Source organism: Oreochromis niloticus, linkage group LG4 (assembly GCF_001858045.2).
Source record: "Oreochromis niloticus isolate F11D_XX linkage group LG4, O_niloticus_UMD_NMBU, whole genome shotgun sequence".
In the NCBI taxonomy this organism is placed as follows: Eukaryota; Metazoa; Chordata; class Actinopteri; order Cichliformes; family Cichlidae; genus Oreochromis; species Oreochromis niloticus.
The window spans coordinates 335,536-354,478 of NC_031969.2; the positions used below are offsets into that span (position 1 = coordinate 335,536).

The 18,943-nt window shown below is 44.1% G+C and overlaps 1 protein-coding gene across 1 annotated transcript; it reads right to left on the reverse strand.

Moving 5' to 3' along the window:
* Positions 1–1,810: 1,810 nt before the first annotated feature.
* Positions 1,811–7,175, reverse strand: LOC100700869 (ADP-ribosylation factor-like protein 4D). Its single transcript, XM_003457928.5, has 3 exons — positions 6,942–7,175; positions 5,704–6,409; positions 1,811–3,019 (listed from the first exon to the last, which is right to left on the reverse strand). Exons 2-3 carry the CDS (start codon positions 6,145–6,147, stop codon positions 2,855–2,857), a joined length of 609 nt encoding a protein of 202 aa, XP_003457976.1. The 5' UTR covers positions 6,148–6,409; positions 6,942–7,175; the 3' UTR covers positions 1,811–2,854.
* Between the last annotated feature and the right edge of the window lie 11,768 nt (positions 7,176–18,943).

Consider the following 18,943-nt stretch of genomic DNA (forward strand, 5'->3'; position numbering starts at 1 on the left):
TCTGGACTTCTTTAAGTTTCTTGAAGACGTTTCATCCGAGAAGCTTCTTCATTTCTAAGGTCAAATGGAGGAGAGTCCCAGATTTTTTTAACCCCTATAGGAGTGTCCCCCAAGGGGGTCATGGACCCCCTGTTGATCCTCACACAAGCCTAATTTATTACCTCATCACACGGCCAAGGTGTGAAAACGGGTGTAGGTCACAATCAGCCAAGGTTTCGTGTGAACCCATAATTAAACCTAGCCCCACCCTATCATATGATTTCCTGAGGTCAAATGGCCCAGGATGTGAGTGGGCGTTAAGGCCCCGCCCTCTGTTCAAGGACGGTCGCTCACAGTGGACATAGACGCTGCTTTCACTCCTCTTTCAAACCATCTGTTTTCTCTGTCCAAAATGTGAACGCTGGCATCCTCAAAGAGTGACCTTTGACCTTTAGATGCAGACGGACAGCTGAGTTGGCTCTTGCATATAGATGGCAGCGTTTTTGTGTGTGTTCATTTGTTATTGTCTGAATGCAAAGAAACCTGATGCTGTGATCCTCAGGCTTTAACGTATCCAATTCTTCAGGTTTTCACTTGTCTACATGCCCGTGAAGCAGTAGTAACACTAGTGCAGCTGCAGTGTTTGTCATGGTTGCATTGCCTGCAGGGAATGTGCCAGGTATCTAGACGAGCCTGTTTGTGACACCTGATGGCTGGGTGTGCACGAGCACTTTTACGTCAGTGGAGCTCCTCTTCCTGCTATGACTGTGTACACAGACAGCTCGCAGCAGGGAATATAAACCATAGAATGGGAGTGCTGGTGTACCAGTTTCTGTCATATGTACAAAAAGAGACATCTTGTGTACATGCGTTCAGCTAACAAAACCTCCAGATAAGCCAACGTGAATTTTATTTGAAATTAACGTTCACTTTGGGAAGTTGGAGCACATGGAGGAAACCCACGCAGGCAAAGGAGGACATGCAAACTGCACACAGCAGATAAGGTTTGAACCAGGAAACGACCGGGCCCCTGTGCCAGCTACAAACTAAATCCATTATTTGATACCCAGGCAGCAGCTCACTTGATTTGTTCAATAGAGATGCCAAAGAAGGTGTGAGCAGCCTTGTAAGATAAGCTGACTCACCATAGGCATGCAGTTTGATTAGTAGCACATCCTCCTCATGTTTCACATTCAAGAAGAGCTTGTAAACTCAGGTGATTTCTTTGAACAGCATGTCCTTTTTCAACCTGTGGACTAACTTTGCAAGACACATCTGAAGTCATAGATTCCCTGTACACACGCATACTTCATGTATGCGTGTGTACAGGGAATCATGCTATAGACTTTTTGCTCCGACAACTGAGATGCAGCGGGGGGGGCCTCCAATCAGGATAATTGCATTGACTGGGGAGCTGATTGGGTGGGCACAGCAGGTTTTGGCCAGGGATTTAAATACCACGGGGGGGGGGGGGGGGGGGGGTTAAGCTTTGTCTAAACTCCTCGTAGGATGGCTGAAGAATCCCTTTCCACTTTGGAATATCTGTGTGGACTATTTTTAGTAATCCATCAGTACTGATAATAACTCGTGGTCATCCCACAGTCCAAAGACATGCACAGTATATATGGCGAGTCACTGGCTTCCATTCAGACATGCTTGTATGTATTCACTGGTCTTGAAATCAGATCCAGAATAATGGTGTTAAACAGGAATGAGTGTTTGGTATTTAGACAGCTATGTGGGTGTGTTTCACATTCCTGTGTGATGAAGCTTCACTGTGTGAATTCCAGAAGGCTGCCAGTAGAATCGTAAAACACAACTTTTATTAGGATTCAGTTCAACTCAGCTTTATTTATAGAGCACCAAATCACACGTGTTTAATCTGTAGTACTGTAACGCTCAAAAATGGCACTACACCTCTGCTGTGTGCGCATCGCGTTGGTGTTTTCATGTATCTCATTTTACACAACAACTTTAGGAGGACTGGGTTTATACATGTGGAGCTACAGGGCGTGACAGCTGGGAAAGACTTCAGTAAACCATGAGCCTGATTTAAATAATTACAAGACAAAAAAAGAACATAATTAAATTAATATGGCATTAAATAAATATCTTAATATTCACTGAGGAGATGCAGACATGCGTCAGGGTTAGGCTAACAACATCAGCAGACTCCCGCGTCTGCATGGATACTCTAGCTTCCTCTGAGGCTGAGGTTAGTGGGGTTGGGTGAACAGGTGACCCACAGGTGTGTCTGTCTCTAACCCCTGCAACAGGCTGGTGACCCGTCCAGGTGTACCCTGCTTCTGTGGCAGCTGGGACAGAACATGAATAAAATAATGACTGTTCTCAGGGAAACAATGCTAACGTTGCTCAGTTTATTCATATTTTACAGTATGAACAGTATGAAGCCATTGTAAAAACACTTGCCTGAACTTAAAAACGCTGAAACATCCAACTGTGCGGAGCAAAGCCCGGTGAGAGTGACAGTGATAATTTCGGGCAGATTCAAACACAGGAAGTTTCTGTGGGTGCACAGAAGTGTTGCTCAGTCTGAGGCAGGGTGAAGATTTAGGTGATCGGGTGTAACACAGAGGAACAGGCTGTCTGCACCAGTAACCGAACATCCTTCAACGTTAGAGTGTTTGTCAGCGACGCGGTCACTCCCTCTGCAGAGCTCTGTGGTCCTCTGAGAGTTAAAGACAATGAGAAGCAGTCTCAAAGGTCCAAATGTCTCCAGGAACAGTCTTGGTTGGAAACACTCCACCTGATCTACAGGACTGACCAGCTTCTTTCTGGTTTCCCCCGTTTACCAAGTTCCCCGAGAGTCACAGACACAAGTGCTCACAAATTGACCTGCACCCCTTTATTTCCGTCATCTTTTCTTCTTGCTTTGTCGGAGCATCTTCTTCCTCTTCACGATCATCTCATAGAGTTTCTCCAGGCCGGGCTGCAGACCCTGACCATTCAGTGCTGAGCAGCCCTCTGTGTGGTGCAGTGTGGAGGAGCTCAGCTCGTGGAGGCCCAGCACCTTTTCCACCTGAAACGAGAAAAAGTGAGGTCAGTCCCAACCGCGTCACACAGCTCGGCTCATATGAACCAATAAGCTACAAACTCTGAGCGTGACAGTCGCTTTCAGAAGCAGGTCCTAAAGCACGTGTGTCAAACTCAAGGCCCGCGGGCCACATCCGGCCCAGCGTACATTTATATCCGGCCCGTGAGATCATTTTATATAGATTTATTATTATTGTTATGCATGGCCCGGCGATATGAGGTGCTAATAACACACAAACAACAGATCCCATAGTGCAGCGCTGCAGCCTCCTTGCTGAACGTTAGGCTACCTGGGAACATTCCCGTGTCAATCAAGTCAAACTTCTGTTATTGCGAAGCTAGCCTCTCACAATGGCAAAGAGAAAAGTTGATTCTGAAAGCAGAGCCTTTCAGCGCCGGTGGGAGGCTGAATATTTGTTTACAAACGTAAACTGCTGGTAACCTGTTTACCAGCAGTTTACATTGCTGGTAAACTGTTAAATCACAAAGTGAAGCTGTTGTGAAAGCAAATTTTATTGTAGCAGAGGAGACAGCCAAATCAGCCCGGCACGCTGAAGCCCACTGCAAGATGATGAAGCTGTGCGACGTCTTGTGTCCAGACAAAACGCAGATTTTGGCAAATGTGAGCCTGAGGAGAAATACGATTGCTGACCAGTGCAACCTGCCTCACTTTCCCTGTTGCCAAGTAATGTTGAACCAAGTCAGCACACTTTGCTGATAAACTGAGCGCACTGCGCACGCGCGGCGCTTTGGTGACTCTGAAGCACAAAAAGAGAATTTCGAGCTGCTTCGCAACCAATTTCCGTGGAAACTGCACCTGTGCAGATTCAGATGGAGCTGCAGTGTAATGGTACATTCAAGGCAAAGCACGACACTGCACAGTTTATTCACTCCATTCCTGTAGCAATGCCCCAGCCAAGTCTACATGCGGCTCCAACCTTGTGTTTGCTTTCATTTATTTTTTCTGGGGTTTTTGGCAGCATGTTCATATTTCTAACTTGCATAATTTTGACAGGATATATATTTTTATGAAGAGCAAAATATTTAAAGTTAAAGTTTATTTCTTTTGGAATAATATTCCTGTCTGTTTTTATTCATATTTATGTTTAAAAATCATTGTTTAAGGGTGTTCGATAAATGTATATCTTGTTTGGCCCGTGCCCTTAAGTGTGCCTTGAGTTTTGGCCCCCTGTGCAATTGAGTTTGACACCCTTGTCCTAAAGGATGACGTATGCGTGTTTCTGCAAGAGTGATGAGGCTAAACAAACCACACAATCCTATAAACAAAAGGACAGACCAACAAAAACAACATTTTTTCACTCTAAAGTTGTGCTGCTGACAAATGCTGATGCTGCAGTTTGCTGTTTACGGAGGTCACCCTGCAGCGACAGCACTGACGGGACTGTCGCTTCATGTTTGACACCATCAGCAGCTCTGTGCTGTTGCCATCACTGCTGGCTCAGGTGTAGGGCAAAGAAAATAATATGTTCATCCACAGAACTGACGCAGCCTCTCTCTTTGTGACTGGGACTTCATGCACATGATGCACCCACATCATACTGAACTTGTGTTAATGCAAACCTGTTGCTCCAGCCCACTCAGTGGCTCCCACACAGTGACACTGTGTTTGTGCTGGCAGCCTCAAATGTGCACATCCATTCTAATTTATTCTTTTAATAATACATCACACTGTATGTGCGTCCTCTGGGGGCTCAGTAAGGCTGAAAACACAAACCGTTATGACCCACGTCATCATTTAGCGTGCTGTTTTTGCTCCTCCAGCCTGAGGGTGGTGTTGTTCTTTTTCTCTCCTGTTTTTGCTTATGCAAGTTCCAGGTGGAGGCTGACCGCTGGAAGACTGAATGGGGCTGGCTATAAACTGGGACACGTCAAGACTGCCATGGCCCTGCCTACTTCCTGCCTACAAATATGTTTAGCCCTTTACTTCATGTTAAGCTGAGTACTGTGTGTGATGATGTTTCTGTGGCTAGATGAGCTAGACTCGCTGTTATTGTATATACTGTAAATAGACCTTTGTTGATTGACCTGGTAGCTGCAGGGGTGTTAGAGACAGGTCAGAGGCTTTATCACCCACCCCGACGTTTCCTTTCTCTAAAGATAAATATAATATTCAGTTGTTGGCAGGATTGGACGTTCCTATCTTTCTTGTGTTTCCCCTAGGCCGGGCCATAACAATACGAATAAATAATCAGCTGCTGCTCCAGCACTGAGTAGTACTCCCTCACCCAGTGACTTGGCCCGACACTGCCTACGGTCCCTGCTCTACAGTGCAGCTCTCCACCAGCCGAGGACAGTGACCTCCCCCCCCAGCAGCAGAACCCTAAATGATACTGAAGAGCACCGCAACAAGAACCAGAGCCAGCTGTTGCTGTTTAGCAGCGAACAACTTTTCAGTGTACCCGAGTGGCCATCCAAGTCTGTGTGTCACTAATGTTTAAATGGAAGTTTTTAGGGTATATTCATATGATGTTTATATAGTGCTGTTTTTTCTCACTGACCACATTTAACCACCCTTTAACACGGAGCATTATTCTGTGCAGTTTAAAGCATTTTACCGACCTCCAACCACAGCCACAAAGCTAAAAAAAGAACAAGAAGTAGATGCTGTGGCCAGAGCAATAATGCCGGCCACTCGTGTTTGATAATTACCTCTGTAGACGACAGCGCTCCATCCAGGTCTTGTTTGTTTGCCAGAACCAGCACAGGAATCCCCTGATTTTCAGCTGACCGGGTGATCCGGTGGAGCTCCACCTTGGCCTCTTCCATGCGCTCCATCTCCGCTGCGTCCACCACGAACACCAGCCCGTCCATCCTCCGAGTGTACGACTTCCAGAGGGGCCTCAGCTTTTCCTGACCACCAACATCCCACACTTGGAATGTGGTGGTGTTGGCTTTGGATTGTCCGATTTGCACTTTAATCTTTTCCATGTTGAATCCCTTGGTGGGGCTGGTCTCAACAAACTCCCTCAGCTTGAGTCTGTAGAGCAGGGAGGTCTTCCCTGCAGAGTCCAAACCAATCACAACCACATGCAGTGACTGAAAGCTGGGGAGGAACGGGCTGTTAGGGGCCGTGCCTGTTAGCTGGTTCCCCATGTTTGTGTCCTGTGATGCAGTGGGAGCTCTTAATGAATAAAGCAGATCTGGTTATCTCCTCTGGCTTGTTACTATTCTGCTTTTCACTTGTGTCCAGGGTCAACTTGCTTTCTGCATCCTTGGCAGCGAGAACACAAGTGTGTGTCAGGGGGGTCTGAAGGTGTTTGAAGAGTTTACGTGGTTGGAAAATACTTCACACCCTGGCCTCACTTCAAAGGTTACGGAGGGGAGGGCAGGCTGTCTGGCTGCAGTCACTGAGGACCTGAAGACAAAAGAACAGACAGACGAAAACTCGAGTCAGCGTTTTAACAAATGGCCCTGCCTTTGTGAGCACCTTCAGCAACACCGGTGGAGTTTCTATTTCCAGTCTTTTCCAGCTGTGCCCAAAACAGAGCTGGAAAAACCAGGCTCGGGAAGAGAAACCGAGAGCGGAGGAATCCTGCACTACCTGTTCTGGTTTCTGCGCACTTAGTAGCGCGTGTCTCACAGTTAGCCCTGTGAAGCAGTACTACAGACAAAGTAACGACAACAGAATCAAACTAACTACAATTAGATCAAAGCACAAACTAGTGTCAGCTATGACTTCCCAATAAGACTCGCACATTCCACACCACAGATCACAGTCACACAAGCCTTTGTTTCTAGAAAACGAGGAGGAGCCCGAATCCCAGAGCAGGACTAAGCAGCCAGGCTTCATACATGCTGAGCAGGAACACTGCGCTCCCGGCGGCTGTTGGCGCAGCTCTCGGGTCAGCCAGCGCGCTTCTGTTGGTGGAAAATGATGAACGTCTCACCTGCCAGTCCTTCCACGCCTGTTCCCGCAGACAGCGCAGTCATCCTGGGACAAGTCCGCTCACAAGGAATCTTCGTAGCTTCGTTTCAAGGCCGCTCCGCGAAGACGTGACCGGCTCGATCCTGAACCGGCGAAGACTGAAGCAAGAGAGGAGCGCCGGAAAAACACCGCAATCCCGCTGCTGACGTTTCACCGGAGGGAGGAGGGATGGAGGAGCCCTGCTTCTTCTTCTTCGGCTGCTCCTGCTGCTCCTTTAGGAGTCGCTACAGCGGCTCATCCGCCCACAGCATCCTCCTCTGTCACACCAGCCCTCTGCACTGCACCCACGAGTCCTCTGTGGGGTCATCGTCAGTGTCCTCTGTCAAATATAACTAAAATGCTTCTTCTACCCATTGTGGGCTTTAGCTGAGGAGGAGTCGGCACCATTTACCACAGACTATAAAATATCACAGACAAACGGGCCTCAAGCAGAGGTGTAAATATGAAGTAACGAAGTATTTGTACACTTTGTTACTGTGCTTAAGTAGAATTTTCAGGTATCTGTACTTTGAGTAGTTTTTTAAATGAAAACTTTTTACTGTTACTCCCTACATTTATAAACTGTACTCTGTGCTTTCTTCTCCTTACAATAATAAACGGCCTGTTACTTTTGCTTTAACGACTTTGGATTTATTATCTGACGTCACTACAAGCCTTCAAACATTCTTTCTTTAATCTTTATTTAACAATGAAGAAAATCTCCATTGAGATTAGAAAACGTCTTTTACAAGGATGTCCTGGCCAGGATGAGAAGCAGCACAACTGCAAAGTGCAAAACAAGCCAATTAATGTACAAGTGCAACAACAACATCCAACTGATTTGAGCCTAAACAGTGAGGCGTGTCTGTGTAATAATCACCAGGAGATGTGCCATGTGCCATAGTCAGGGTTTAAAGTGGCCCCACTTTTTTCCCACAATAGCAGAAGGACTGCAGGTGCAATCAGATCTTGGTTCTGTACATGTGACAGAAACATGCTGCCAAACAAACTGAGATAGACTAACTGCGTTAAGACTGCATGAAAATCCTCTGCAGGTCAGCGCAGGACAAACAGGTTAGTTTGCTGCACTGTGATGGATTTAAAGTAAAGAACAGTGTGTGACTGATACACAGTGGCTGTGGTCACAGTTAGATTACATCAAGTGAAGCAGACATTCATATAAATTTTACCTGATGATGCTGAGATTCATCGACTAAATTCAACCTTCATACCAACTATGCAGGCATAAGAAAATCAATTAGACCAAAGTTTGTATTCCCATTTTCTAATATTTTATTATTACATAAAATAGCACAAGGCTCCATTAGCTTTGAACAAAAACAGCTGACAGAAACATCCTCCAAAGAGCTACTCTTACTTTCTTACTCTGAGCACATTTCAGAGTCTGTACTTTTTTACTTTTACTTGAGTAACTAAGTTGAACCACTGCTTTAACTTTTACTGGAGTGTTTTTTAACACTAGTACAGTCCACGTGACCACTAGAAAAATGTAAAAAAAAAAAAAAAAAATGCTATTTTGCATGTTTGGATCTTAACGAGGTTCCAAGTAGAGCTTCAACATGCAACAAGAAGAAATGGGAGTGAGGCAAAACATTTTTTTGATCATGCAATTTATTGAAAACAACACTTAAACTGAAACAGGCTGTTTCACAGCTGATCAAAGTTTAGGACCACACCTCCAAAAAACCCGTAAACCCCCCAAAACAGAAATCAAAGTTCCAAACATGAACTCAGTAATGAGCAGCTCCACCGTTATTGTTGATCACTTCAAAAATTCGTTGCGGTATGCTTTATGTACGTGTTTCCATGAGGTGAGTGGGAACATTTCTCCAAGTGGTGCAGACGGCCGCACGAAGGACATCTACTGTCTGGATCTGTTGTCCATTTCTGTAAACCTCTGTCATGGTCCCGGGACTTCTGACATTGACATTCTGTATTAAGTTCATTTGTATTCTTAAGATCCTGAGGTTGTCTGTTCAGTGTAGTTGGTTAGCTTTCCCCTTGTGTCTCTGCCTCTGTCTGCCTGTGTGTGTCTGTGTTTATTTAATTGTGAACTCTTGTGCCTTATTTCTCTTGTGTTTTATTCCATCATGTTTATCGTGTTTCCCCAGCCTGTTATGTCTGTGCTCTCCCCGTGCTCTCTCCCCTCCTGTCTGCGTCTCTGTGTCCTTCCTGTGTTACGTTTAAGGTCCGTGTCTTGGGTCAGTATTTTCAATTCCATGTCCTCTCTGTCTTGTCATGTGTAACTGTCCTCAGCTGTGCTCCCCGTGTGTTCCCACGTCCCTCATTACCTTCTGTGTATTTATGTCAGAATCTCCCTCTGTTCCTCTGTGTCGCGTCGTCCCTCATGCTGTGTGATTCCTTGTGTGCCTGTCTGTGAAGTTTAGTTTACATTTTCCCAGTCTAGTTTAGTTTTCTATCTTTTCCTTGAGTTCGTAAATAAAGTTTTGTTTTGAGTTCATTCCTGAGTGTTGTGAGTCCTGCATTTTGGGTCCAATCTCTTGCCTGCACACAGCGATTCATGACAACTTCCTTTGCCATCCATCCCCAAAGGTTCTCAGTTGGATTTAGATCAGGGAAGCACGCAGGCTGGTGCAACAGAATGATGTTATTCTCCTGGAAGAAGTCTCCTGTCCTGCAACATTGTGTACTGTAGCGTTGTCCTGTTGATAAACCCAGTGGTTACCACACAGACGAGGGCGCTCAGTCATGAGGGGTGCTCTCTGCAACATCTGGACTCAGCCAGCAGCTGTTTGACACCCCTGCACCTCCTGAAGCTCCATTGTTCCACTGAAGGAAAAAGCACCCCAGACCATTATGGCGTCCCCTCCACTGTGGAGGTGAAATTGTTTTGCGTCTTCCACTTGACTTTTTTGTTCCATAACCCACAGGAACATTTAAGAAATTCCGAAGGACCGTCTCACTGCGTCCCACCTCAGCAGCGATGGTGCTGTGAGAGACCCTGCTTATGCAGTTCAACAACCCAACCACGTTCAAAAAGGGAACGTTTTTTGCCTTTGCCATCAGAACGTCATGACAGTGTGACTACCTGACAGAAAAGGACAATGAATCCACATTTTTGCACAGATTTGGCCTTTTAAAGGCATGTGGTCCTAAACTTTTGATCAGGTATAAAACAGCCTGTTTCAGTTTGTTGTTTTCAATAAACTGCATGATCAAAAAAATGTTTTGTCTCACTCCCATTTCTTCTTGTTGCATGTTGAAGCTCTACTTGGAACCTTGTTAAGATCCAAACATGCAAAATAGGATTTTTTGCCATTTTTCAAATGGTCTTAAACTTTTGATCGGAACTGTATCTGTGCTTCTATTAAGTACAGAATGTCTGTACTTTTGCCACCTGTGGTCTCAGTTTAATTAAGGTGGATGAGTTGACCTGTGTTATGTCACTATGCATCAACCAAGAGCCAACAACAGCAAACTAAAACTACTCTGAAAGCTTTTATAGACTTGAATGAACAGACAGTGATTTTAACAAACGAGAATAAAAAAATATATTCTCTCAGGGCCGGGCTCAGGTCACTGCAGGATCTTAGACTCCCTCCTCTCCTGGGTTTATTCTCTGTAAATTTCTCTAAAAGCTCAGATCGCTTTGCTCACAGGCTTTGATGTTGATCACTCTCCTCTGATTCTGTCCTTCAGAGCAGCTGAGAGATGATGTTTCTGTTCACTACTGCCAACCACCTGACTCAGCTGGCCGTCCAGCAATGGAAATTCACTTGTTTTCTGGGTATAAAATAACCAGTGTTAGGGTTCTGTTGGTTGCCAAGTTCCACTTTCATTTTTAGTTACTTATCATGGTATTTCCACCATTGGGCCCACAACAACACTGCAAAACCTGATCTCACAGCCTTCATCTCTGCTGAGTCGTGGTCTCTGTGGCCAGTTCAGCATCACCAGACATGTGACAGATGTAACATCCAACATCCAACTTGTATAGAAAGAACTGGAAAAGAAAGCTCACTTTTTCTGGTGTGGTGTGCGATGTCTGGATTAACACGTGAAAATGAAAGTAAAAATATGAAGAATTAGTGCAGAAACCTTTCAGAGTTCATTCTGGATCCATGCACCACACTGTCCACTGACACTCTCTCTGAATGTGTGACTGGAAATGCTTGTCCAATGTTCGTTTCCAATCACACACATGGTGATGCGCTTCACTCAGACCGCTCCTTTCTGTGCCTCAGTGTTTGCTCGTTAGTTTAAGCGACACATTTTAATCATTAACACTTTTATTCTGTGCATTTAAATCACTTCATGTGGCTCACATCCATGGTCAGTTTAGAATCAGAGTTCAGCTTTTTACATGTTGTAAAGGTCTGTATTTCACACTGTAAGTGAGATGTCTACAAGTATTCGGTCTTAGATGAAATGTTTCCCGTTTTCTCAGTATGATTCCCCTAAACAACACCTTAGCCTGTCCACATTTACCTTTCATGGCAAACTCTTCGGTAACAAACTCCTCTGACTGACCTTGTTCACTTCCTGTCTGCTACATTTAACATTTTGTGACATAAACAGCAGAGTTCAAAGGTCTGTGACCCCCAGCCTCACCTAACAAGGACTTCTTCTTATCCAGGTCTCCTAACTAGCCTCTTTTAAATCAGAATGTAAGACCTTCAGTGAAAGTTAGTGTATTTAAAATGAACACAGAAGCTTAACAGCACACAGCCATGTCAAGCTGGGACCATTGTTAGTGAACCACGGAGGGTGGAGGCAGCAGATTTACCCACACTCCCCTGCCTCCCTGTTCCTCTGTAACAAAGCAGCCCAGCGTTATGTTGCCTGGAGGCTCTCCTTATCGAGGTCAGAGTGACACTGACACTTCAGCAGTGCTCAGCCCAGCCTGTACAGCTTCCTTATCTCCAGGTACAAGTCAGGTGAGTAAAACTCTCATTTGCTCATTAGAATAGAATAGAATAGAATAGAATAGCCTTTATTGTCATTGTACAGGGTACAACGAAATTGGAGTGCCACTCCCTTGGTGCAAAATACAATAATAAATATAAATGTAAAATATAAAAGGTGCAATAAAACAATCGTAAGTACTCAAACAATAGTAAGTACAATATATACAGGATAGCAGCATTAATATAATGACAGTATGAATAGCAGCATAATATAATGACAGTGACAGTATGGTATGGCTAAGCAGGTTCAATTGTTTTTGTGCTTATTTACTACGGTGATAGCTCTGGGAAAGAAGCTATCCCTGAATCTGTTTGTCCTGGTTTTATGTGACCTGTACCGTCGGCCTGACGGTAATAGTTCAAACAGTTGATTGCTGGGGTGAGAATGGTCCTTGATGATATTGCCAGCTCTGCTGAGGTACCGAGAGTTTGCAATGACCTCCAGGCTGGGCAGAGAGCAGCCAGTGATCTTCTGGGCTGTGTTGATGACCCTCTGCAGTACTTTCCTGTCTGCAGCTGAGCACCCTGCATACCATGTTGTTATGCCGTACGTTAGGATGCTCTCTATGGTGGCTCTGTAGAATGTCACCAGCAGCCTCTCCTCCAGCCATTAAGACCACAGTAACTGTCTGTGCTGATATTTAGTCACGCACACACAATCTTTAACAGCTAAAAGTCCAGGAAGAAAATATAGTTCAAATAAATCATGTCTTCATTCATTAAGAGAGTGTGGAAACATGATCCAAACTCTGGGTGTCCAGTCTGAATCCCATATCCTATGTGTAACATGATATTTTTGCATAGCTTCAAACTCTAACAGTGTGAATAAATGTTCGTGTGGTATCATTTAAATGTTGTGTTCATTTTAAGCCTACAGGGCTCACACTGAGAGCAGGTGAGACAGGACCCAGCTCAGTAATCAGAGTAGATGGTGGCAGTGGTTGGGTGCTGTATCATGTAGCTGCTGTGAGATAAAGCACAGTGTTTGTAATCCAATCCTCCCCCAGCACCAGCACATGTTGCTCGAGTCAATTTGAATCGTGAAGTGGGTGATCGTGAAAATGAAAGAATGTGAGGATGATAAAGAGTAGAGAGATGGTTGGTCCAGATGACATACCTGTGGAGGTGTGGGGGTGTCAAGGAGAAGTGGACATGGGGGTTGGTTGACACAATCTTGGTGTGTGAGAGGATGTCTGAGTGTACTGGTGCTCATTATCCATAACAAAGCTGAGAGCTGTAGTAACCACTGAGGGCTAAAGCTGAAGAGACAAACCATGAAAGTACCAGAAAGAGTTGTTGAAGAAAAGCACTGCAGACGTGACGATGCTTGATAGTGCTGATGGAGCAGGATGGAGGAGGACAGACGTAGCTTCACTGTGTCTTTGTGGATCAGAGGAAGCAGATGAGATGCTGCCAAGAGAGGAAGTCATGAGAGGGTGGTGAGGTGTGAGTGGACAGATGGGTTCAGATGAGCAGCAGACCCAGCTCACTGTACAGCATACACGATGCACCCATGGGTCAGGTCTTCTTCCTCTCTCCATCCATGAGGTGAAGAGGCTTCTGATGCTCTGCTCCTTGCTTCTGGAATTCCCTTCCATTACAATCACTGACCATCTCTCCATTTCCAAAGCGATCTGCATCCTGGCTTTGATGTCATGTAACATCATGCTTAAATGAAGATAATAAGGGAAATGGTTTCCATGGCAACTGAACTTCCCATGTCCTCCAAACTTCACACCTTCATCACTACATTTACCCCATTTTCTCTTTTTATGTACTTCCCAAAGTGACCTTCAGTGCAGACACACCACAGAGGTTTACAGTGTCTACTTCTCCGTAGCCCAGACTCACTCGAGATGTCAGCTATGCACTGGGAGGCCAGGCGGCGGCAGACTGCTCTGGACCGCAGGATGGCCCGAGACAAGCAGCCGGTGAGCAAGCAGCTATCCTGCTTTCTAATAAGGAACCCTACGTAAATGTTCATTTATGACGCTTTCAGTGTTTTTAAATATGAAATGACATCAAGTGTAATCAGAATCTGAACACTTTTATTATATGGCAACGTCTCCAGGTTCTATGCACTTGGGAAACTGTAATTAAATCCTATCACAAACCATCCATCCTCTTCCACTTATCATCGGGGTCACAGGAGGGCTGCAGCCTTTCCCAGCTGCCACAGAACGAGAGGCACAGAGACAGACGACCATTCACACTCACAATCACCAATGAACCTAAACCCACTAACTGCATGTCTTTCACCACAACAGGTGAAAGACATGTGGTTCTTTCATACAGTGCTTCTAATACTTTGTCCTGCTGATTGATCCAATCCAAGTTTGTCAAGACTTCAAGTCAGAAGCTATCACACTTCTAGTTGGAAGTTAAAGAACTTCAAATCATTTCTCCAACTCTCTGGCTCATCCATTACTTTGCCTGTAACACATTGTTCTGATGATCTTAGGACTGAAGGCAGACTTTCCTCAAACTGTGACATATTCTTTAAACTGCAGATGAGTTCAGAGTTGGTTATTGATTGTGTACATCTTTCTCTTTACAGTTCGTGCACATGAGAAGCTGTTCTGACACCAATGCAGCCAAATCAAATGCAACACAAGAACAGCGAGGTAGGACCAGGCTTTGTGCAAGAGCCACAAGGAGTCACGTGGCCCCTCAGAGAGATCAAACAACACCAAACAGCTTTTTGTTATAGTCCATTTTGTTGTGACCAAATACTGAGAGCAGACAGCAGATAGGCCTTCAGCATCTGCAGCATTCTCATTAGTAACTATCAGAATCCTCGAAGTACAGCCCAGGGGGGCAGCAATCCTCCATATTATCCACTTCCACTTATTGATCACCCAAACACCCAGATCGAGTTTTAATTAATTTGAAAACCTGATGCTTAGCCTTGTCCAGCCAAGCTGGAAAACTGAAAGAACAGTTTTATTTGTTATCATCTGTAATCCTAATCCTTACTCTGAGCTTTTGTCTGATTTAGTGCTCATGGAACAAAACACAGGGAGGAAAACATGTAAACAGGAAAGGGAGACGAGACTTTGACAAGACAACATGGAAACAGAAATATAACTAAACATAGCAGCCATAACCAAGTTTAACTCAGTACTAAATAATAGAAAACTAAAACATTATAACACAAAGAAAAAAACACTATCAACTCAAAAGCTGAGTCAAATAACCCAGAACCATGATGGTTATTAGACTCAATTGGCTTCTCTCAAAATGTAAAAGAACCCACCCACCACTTTAATCACACTCTAGATCTTGTTTTAACATATGGCATAGAAACTGAATATTTAACAGTGTTTCCTGAAAACCCTCTGCTGTCTGATCATTTCCTGATAACATTTACATTTACAATAATTGATTACACAGCAGTGGAGAGTAGACTTTATCACAGTAGATGTCTTTCTGAAAGTGCTGTAACTAAGTTTAAGAATATAATCCACCCACTGTTATCATCTTCAATGCCCTGTACCAACATAGAGCAGAGCAGCTATCTGAACGCTACTCCAACAGAGGTCGATTATCTTGTTAATAATTTTACCTCCTCACTACGTACGACTCTGGATACTGTAGCTCCTGTGAAAACTAAGGCCTCAAATCCAAAGTCCCTGACTCCGTGGTATAATTCTCAAACACGTAGCCTAAAGCAGATAACTCGTAAGCTGGAGAGGAAATGGCGTGTCACAAATTTAGAGGATCATCATTTAGCCTGGAGAAATAGTTTGCTGCTTTATAAGAAAGCCCTCCGCAAAGCCAGAACATCTTACTATTCGTCACTGATTGAAGAAAATAAGAACAGCCCCAGGTTTCTCTTCAGCACTGTAGCCAGGCTGACAAACAGTCAGAGCTCTACTGAGCCAACAATCCCTTTAACGTTAACCAGTAATGACTTCATGAACTTCTTCACAAATAAAATTTTTATCATTAGAGACAAAATTACCAATAATCATCCCACAGATGTAATATTATCTACAGCTACTTTTAGTACCATTGATGTTAAGTTAGACTCTTTTTCTCCAATTGATCTTTCTGAGTTAACTTCAATAATTAATTCCTCCAAACCATCAACGTGTCTTTTAGACCCCATTCCTACAAAACTGCTCAAAGAAGTCCTGCCATTAATTAATTCTTCGATCTTAAATATGATCAACCTATCTCTAATAATCGGCTATGTACCACAGGCCTTCAAGGTGGCTGTAGTTAAACCTTTACTCAAAAAGCATCTCTAGACCCAGCAGTCTTAGCTAATTATAGGCCAATCTCCAACCTTCCTTTCATATCAAACATCCTTGAAAGAGTAGTTGTCAAACAGCTAACAGATCATCTGCAGAGGAATGGCTTATTTGAAGAGTTTCAGTCAGGTTTCAGAGCTCAGCACAGCACAGAAACAGCTTTAGTGAAGGTTACAAATGATCTTCTTATGGCCTCTGACAGTGGACTCATCTCTGTGCTTGTCTAACCAGATTCTTACTCTAGTTCATGCATTTATTACTTCCAGGCTGGACTACTGTAATTCATTATTATCAGGATGTCCTAAAAACTCACTGAAAAGCCTTCAGTTAATCCAAAATGCTGCAGCAAGAGTCCTGACAGGGACTAGAAAGAGAGAGCAGATTTCTCCTGTTTTGGCTTCCCTTCATTGGCTTCCTGTTAAATCCAGAATTCAAAATCCTGCTCCTCACATACAAGGTCTTAAATAATCAGGCCCCATCTTATCTTAATGACCTTGTAGTACCATATCACCCTATTAGAGCACTTCACTCTCGCTCTGCAGGCCTACTTGTTGTTCCTAGAGTATTTAAAAGTAGAATGGGAGGCAGAGCCTTCAGTTTTCAGGCCCCTCTTCTGTGGAAGCAGTTAAAAGGGAGTTTTTCCAAAGTGCTTGCTCATAGGGGGTCATATGATTGTTGGGTTTTTCTCTGTATCTATTATTGTAGGGTCTACCTTACATTATAAAGCGCCTTGAGGTGACTGTTGTTGTGATTTGGTGCTATATCAATAAAACTGAACTGAATTGAATTATCTGGCATCTGAATGATTGATGCCAGGCCACACAGACTGCTCTACACTGTCTCACATATCAGCACCCACTGATGTACTGCTGTGGACAACAAAGGATTCATCATTCACTGCCTCATTCGCTCTCTCGTGACTCTCTCTCTCGTCAGCCATTTGTTTGGCTGAGACCATTCTAAGGACAGCAGCAGCAAGTTAGCCGTGTGGTCAGATAGAAGCACACATATCATTTTCCAGCAGGTTAACTGTCCCTACAGCATCAGCCCCACCTACCCCAACCTCCACAGCTACAGGTTACACACAGAACAAATCAATGTTATGATTTAGTGAACACACCTTAAATATGAGTGTAACCGCTCTGTCCATTTAGTTTGTTTGATTTGGCTCTTGTGCATGTCACTCACATTAGTGATGAGTGGGATCGGTCTTAAGGTGGTAATTAGGTCTCCTGCTCCTTGCGATCTGACCTTGTTTCTTTGTGTGTAGAGCTCTCAACAAGCCCAGTTCAACCCCCCAGGGACAGCACATCAAATTCAGAGCCCGGTGCTGTGTTTCAGTCCAGTTCAGTTTATTTTTTTCATATGGCACCAGTGCATAACAACAACCAGGCTTAGGGAGGGGCAGCTTCATGGGATGAGAGGTAAACAAGAGAGGTAAAGTTTTCCATGCGCTGTTTGTAGCTGGAAGTCAGCATCACTGTGAAGGTGACCTGAAGATGGATGACCATCACAACCCCAAGATTCCCAACAGATTCTCAGTAGGTATCATTGAATTCCTGTGATAAGGCTTGGCCTCTCACTGTAGACTGGCAATGACTCATTTTCATTCTGTTTATCGGATCGGTCGTCTTAGTAACGGCCCATCTATTATAAATATTGATCTATTATCCATTTATCTTCCAGTCTCTCCAGTACACCCAGCAGTGGTGAGGAAGAGGAAAGCCTCTGCTATGCATGTGTGGAAGTTTCTGCCTCTATGAGATAATAAATGAAAATGACTCGGTGTGTCTGTTATTGGAGTTACAAAAGGACCCTCAGACAGTATGACACATATTCACACTGTACAGCAAAGGGAGCAAAACACTTATGAAGCTTCAGTGCTCGCTCTCTCGCTCGCTCTCTCTCTCTCACATACACATGCTCAAACACACAAACAGGTGTGGCTGTGTGACAATGCATGTGTAACACACTGACCACAAAAAGGAGAGATCAGGGTCATTATTACTGTGATCACAGTCAAGCCAGATTTATTCGAACAGCACTGTTCAGACACAGCAGCTGTGTGCTTTGCAAAGGGAGGAGAGAGAAATTTATGGCATGAAACACAAATGCACACATAGACATAAAATCATGAGAAAATATAACAATAACAATGCAGACACAGCTTATTAAGAAGCTGCCTTCTTGTGTAAATTTGTCCTCCCACCTTAACTTTGCTCTTTGTTTAGGCTTTTCTGTGCCGACTCTCTAGTGTCTCCAGTCCTTCACACATTTTCCAGTTTCGCCTTCTATCCAGCAGGGGACGTAACACATACTTTGTTACTGTACTTAAGTAGAATTTTCAGGTATCTGTACTTTACTCGAGTATTTTTTTCCTGACAAAGTTTTACTTTTACTCCTTATGTTATCAAAGAAATCTGTACTTTCCACTCCTTACATTTACAAAACAGACATACTTTTAATTTTAAGTGGAGCTATTTCATCACACCTTCAAACATCAAACTGATTTGAGCCTCAACAGCAACACGCGAAAGGCAGTCGTGTTCATGTATTAATCACCAGAGGATGCCACAAAATGAGATGAAAGAGGCAAACCGTGTGCCATAGTCCAGGATTAAAGTGGGCCAGTGTTTTTATATATTTGTTTTTCTGCACAGCACCAGATCGACTGCAGGTGTGCTAAACTGCAGCTGCAGTATTTCAGCATCTGCCTAGCCAGGAGTGAACATACATGGAGCAGTATTTTTTAAGGGACAGGTCATTTGAAATTCAATGTT